This window comes from Sprattus sprattus, assembly GCF_963457725.1.
Source record: "Sprattus sprattus genome assembly, chromosome: 20".
Taxonomy (NCBI): Eukaryota; Metazoa; Chordata; class Actinopteri; order Clupeiformes; family Clupeidae; genus Sprattus; species Sprattus sprattus.
The window spans coordinates 4,317,360-4,322,359 of NC_137918.1; the positions used below are offsets into that span (position 1 = coordinate 4,317,360).

A 5,000-nucleotide genomic window follows, 5' to 3' on the forward strand; every position below is an offset into this window, starting at 1 on the left:
GGTGAGGTGAGGTGAGGTGAGTCTATAGCAGTGAGGCCCCTGCAGTGGTACAGGAGCAACTGCAGAGAACAGGAACAACGGGAAGAGATGAGATGAGAAAAGAGGGGGAATTTTTTAATGTTATTCAAACTTGCTGATGTTTCTACTTTTTTGCCTTTTTATGTCTTGTATGTGTGTGTGTCTGTGTGTCTGTGTGTGTGTGTGTGTGTGTGTGTGTGTGTGTGTGTGTGTGTGTGTGTGTGTGTGTGTCCAGTCCCCCTGCCAACCAAACCCCCACCCCAGGTCGGGCTCCTGTTCTCTGAGCTCTATGGGTGGCATAGATTTCCCCTCAGGTGAATTAGTGAGTTGATCGATGCTCACTTCATCCCACCTGCTCTCTCTCCCTCTCTCTCCCTTTCTCTCTCCCTCTCTCTTTCCCTCTCTCTCTCTCTCCCTCCCTCACTTTCTCTCTCCCTCTCTCTTTCTCTCTCTCTCTCTCACTCTCTCTCTCTCTCTCTCTTTCTCTCTCTCTCTCCCTCTCTCTCTCTCTCCTCTCTCTCTCTCTCCCAGTGTGTGCTGGCCCTTGAGCAGCATATCTGGGACTGAAGTCTCTTACACACTCCCTGGCGACACATTTTTGCCCCCAGCAATCGATAGCGCCAGTGCGCACGCACTCATACCCAATAGTGCCACGTGTTTCAGCGCCCCCTTTTCCCCTTTTTAATCAATGCCCTGATCAATACTTCATTTAGCAGGTGAGACGACAGGAGAGGGAGGCGGACATTTGGGATTAGCGTAGCCACTCCTCTGCTAACGTAGTGGAGGAGACAGGAAATGAGAAGGACAAGGAAGACAAGGGGTGTGTGTGTGTGTGTGTGTGTGTGTGTGTGTGTGTGAGGGGGTGGGGGTGTTAAGAGTTAGCTAGACCTTGAAGCTGAGCTGAGTGTATAAAGAACTGCATCTTAAAAGATGTCAAGTCTTATCTACACAGGTAGAAACTTTTTTGAGCTTTATCCGCTACTCTTGTGAGTGCTCGATAGTCGCTGAGGTGAGACTTCATGCAGCATCTATGCAGCTACCGTTACCGTGACAGCGGCATTGGCCTCCAAGCGCTATCTGTCTGTTAGACCAATCGGCCATGCAGAAGGAGAGAGGGATAGAGGAGGACGAGAGAAGAGGGGAGAGAGGAAGACAAGAGAAAAGGGGAGAAGAAGAGAGCAGGGAAGAGAAGAAAACTGAGAAGAGAGTAGAACAGAGGCAACTACGGACACGATGACATCGCCGCAGTGTAGCAACTACAGACACGATGAAGTCGCCGCAGTGTAGCAACTACAGAAACGTTGACGTCACCTAATGTCGCTTCACAAAATAACTATGTATCTGTCCAGCGGCAACACCAGACCAGTCAACAGGAGATTGTTCAGATACCGTTTGGGATTAACCCAGGGTAAAGTCAACATTTCAATTTGGCTGTAAAGTTGCTTACACTCGATCAAATGGCTTCAAGGCAGCTGTAATGACTTGATAAATGAATATACCAGCACCCCTATGATTAATTAAAGCTTATATTTCAGCTGACGTTTCGCTTGTGTTTAATCAGTGATGATAACCTCAACAAGTTAACTCTGTAAGCTTTAATTTATTTAGCTGTTTTCACAAGAGTGAGGTATTGTGCTTTGTTCATTAAGCTCATTTGCCTACAATAAACAACCCTGTAAGGTCCTTGGACCTTGAACTATTTCTCCCACAAACATACAGATACCCTAGCAGGTAGGGTTTGTGAGTGTGCATCACCTTCTGTGTGAGTCCCTTCTTGACTCCATTGCATTGGGTTTCAGTGAATGGGAGGGGTGTTACATCACCCGTGTCCCCCACGGCTGCCCCCCCCCCCCCCCCCCCCCCCCCACGTCGGCACTTATGTCTCCCCCAAAAGCGACCCTGCAGTGGGAACATGCACCAAGGTGTGGGCCACCCCTAAAAAGTGCTCTCTTGCTCCTCGGGCCTGTATGGAAATGCAAAACACAGTGCTGGAGAGGGTTTATAACAGGGAGATTTGCATGAACCTTGGGGCATGTCAGGGTGATGTCTGACTTTGTGTGTGTGTGTGTGCGTGTGTGTGCGTGTGTGTGTGTGTGTGTGTGTGTGTGTGTTTCTGGGGGGGGGCACAACACATAACAAGTCTTTGTTGCCCCCCACCACCACTCCTCCTCCTACACCCCCCCCCCCCCCCCCCACCCCTGCCCGACTCACTGCTTCTAGGGGAAGGCTGGGTCTTTATCTCTCCGGAACATTCTAGAGCGAGGCCTCCCCAGCTAACAGGCTTTCCCCCCTAATCTCTGGCCTTTACACTATCCCAAAAGGGCAGACAGGGAGCGAGAATAAAGAGCAAGTGTGTGGATGTGTCAGTCCTAGAATAGATGTGTGTTGTGTGTGTGTGTGTGTGTGTGTGTGTGTGTGTGTGTGTGCTGGTGTCTGTGTTAGAACGAGTGTATCCATGTGAATATTTGTGTGTGTGTGTGTGTGTGTGTGTGTGTGTGTGTGTGTGTGTGTGTGTGTGTGTGTGTGTGTGCTGGTGTCTGTGTTAGAACGAGTGTATCCATGTGAATATTTGTGTGTGTGTGTGTGTGTGTGTGTGTGTGTGTGTGTGTGTGTAAGAACAAGTGTGTGAATGTGTCAGTCCCAGAATAAATGTGTGTGTGTGTGTGTGTGCTGGTGTCTGTGTTAGAACGAGTGTATCCATGTGAATATTTGGGTGTGTGTGTGTTCACATGTATGTGCGTGTTCTTATGTGTGTGTGTGTGTGTGTGTGTGTGTTCTTGTGTGAGTGTGTATATATGTATGCTGATACCTTGACATCAAGCTTTGTACTTCATCTGTTCCCAACCCTGTTTTACTCACCCAGTGCCGTGTGGAGGCAACATGACGTCAGAGAATGGCACCATCTTCTCCCCTGGTTACCCCGAGGACTACCCCAGCTCTGCCGACTGCACCTGGCTCATCACGGTTGCCGTGGGGATGGGCGTGCGGATCAACTTCACCGAGCTACGAGTGCACGGTCCACATGACTTCATCACGGTCTGGTAAGTAACCCCCCCTCCCCCCACCAATAAAAAAAAAAAAACATGAAGATATTATATAGGTCTGGACTGTGACCCAACCACCAAGGAAACAACATGGAGACTACCCCTCCTGGTTCACTCCAATGGCCAGCTCTACTGTATTCTAGCAGCAGGCATCTTTATTCAATCCAATTAAAATTGTCTCAAGGTGCTTTACAGAGCCCAGGCTCTTTTTTATGTTGCTGAGTTCTGGCACCAACACAGGAAGTGTATAAGAGCAGGAAGTCCACGTGCAGGACAGGGAGAATCCAGAGACTACTGGAAAAAAGTCACCACACAAACTGTGTTTTTTTTTTATTAACGCTCAAACAACGTTTCCACCTTCTCAGGTCTTCATCTGGTTCTCTGCAGAGAACTCATAAAGGTGGAAAACTTTTTGTACAGACATTTTTCCACTGGTTTATCAAAAAGAGGCAATTACATGAGAGGCGAACGCCACATGACTAATGGCTACAGTAACTGGAACCATGTGCTGATTGGCTACAGTAACAGGAACCCTATGCTGATTGGCCACAGTTACTAGAACCCTGTGCTGATTGGCCACAGTAACTTGAACCCTGTGCTGATTGGCCACATTAACTTGAACCCTATGCTGATTGGCCACATTAACTTGAACCCTATGCTGATTAGCCACAGTAACTGGAACGCTATGCTGATTGGCCACAGTAACTGGAACGCTTTGCTGATTGGCCGCACTAAGTGCATGATTCAAGCTAGCCAAAGGGAAAAAGGTTTCTTGGCACCACAATGTTTAATGCTAATTGGCTGAAGCTAACAACCTGACCCCCTGCTAAATATCCATTCGTCTTATTCTGGGTCAGTAAACCCTGACATCCCAGGCATGATGATGATGATGATGATGATATCCTGTTTGTATAACTCTGCATCCTTCACACACTTGTTTGTTGTTTGTCCATTTCTCTCTGTTTATTATTTGCCATCACCTGGGGCTGGCTGTGAGTGTGAGAGGCAAGGTCCACTTCTCAGGATAATCCTTCTCTGGCTCGCTAATTGCTAATTTTCTCTCCTTCATTCACTCTCTCGTCATCACTCTCACTTCTTCTTCCCTCTGTCTCACTCTCTCTCTCCTCTATTCCCCTCTCCCCCTCTACTCCCATCTTCCCCCTATCTCTCTCTCCATCAATTTCTCTCACTCGCTCTCTTCCCTCTCTATCGCCCCCTCTGCATTTAATCGCCTTACTGTCCATCTATCTGTCTCTCTCTTTTTCCTCACTCCCTCTTTCTGTCTCTCCTTCCATCCAGCTCCTCCATCTCTTTTCCTTTTCTGTCCTCCTCATTGTCCTTCTATCTGTCCCTTGCTCCCTACACTCTTTCCTCTCCCTCGCTGTCTTCTCTCTCTCTCTCTCTCTCTCTCTCTCTCTCTCTCTCTCTCTCTCTCTCTCTCTCTCTCTCTCGTTCCCTCGTTCCCTCCCTCCTTCGCTCTACTTCCTTGTCCTCGCTGGGAGAGCACTGAGTTGTCAGGATGCCAGGCTCCGTGTGGAGTTTAATTAATAGGATGTTGGTGTGTGTGTGTGTGTGTGTGTGTGTGTGCTCTATGCTCCATGCAGAACTCTACCCAGGCAGGGAGGGCCACTGACATGCATGGTTAAGCCCTGGGCCCCCTCCCTAACACACCGACCCCCCCCCCCCCCCCCTTCCCCCCCTTACTTGGCTCCAATATCTCTCTCTCAAACACACCATGGTTTGTACCATGTGCCTGAAGCAGGTGGCTGTCATGTGTCATCTTTATTTTTGTATGTATTCATTTTGATCAGACCGCCTCTCCGAGACCTTTAAAGCTGTTCATTGAACTCTGCATAGAAGAAGAAGAATATGTTTGCTAATCATCTCACAATTACCTTTTTGTATTTTTAGTTATTCAGTTATTACCCTAGTTGCTCT

General features: G+C 48.3%; 1 protein-coding gene across 1 annotated transcript in view; it reads left to right on the top strand.

The window, feature by feature from the left end:
- csmd2 (CUB and Sushi multiple domains 2) overlaps positions 1-5,000 on the top strand; it is a gene marked incomplete at both ends in the record, with an annotated part of 361,116 nt that overhangs the window by 291,056 nt on the left and 65,060 nt on the right. Inside the window, one exon of the mRNA XM_080858785.1 lies at positions 2,882-3,059. Within this exon, the coding sequence (XP_080714911.1) occupies positions 2,882-3,059 (178 nt within the window). The remainder of the gene's footprint in view (positions 1-2,881; positions 3,060-5,000) is intronic.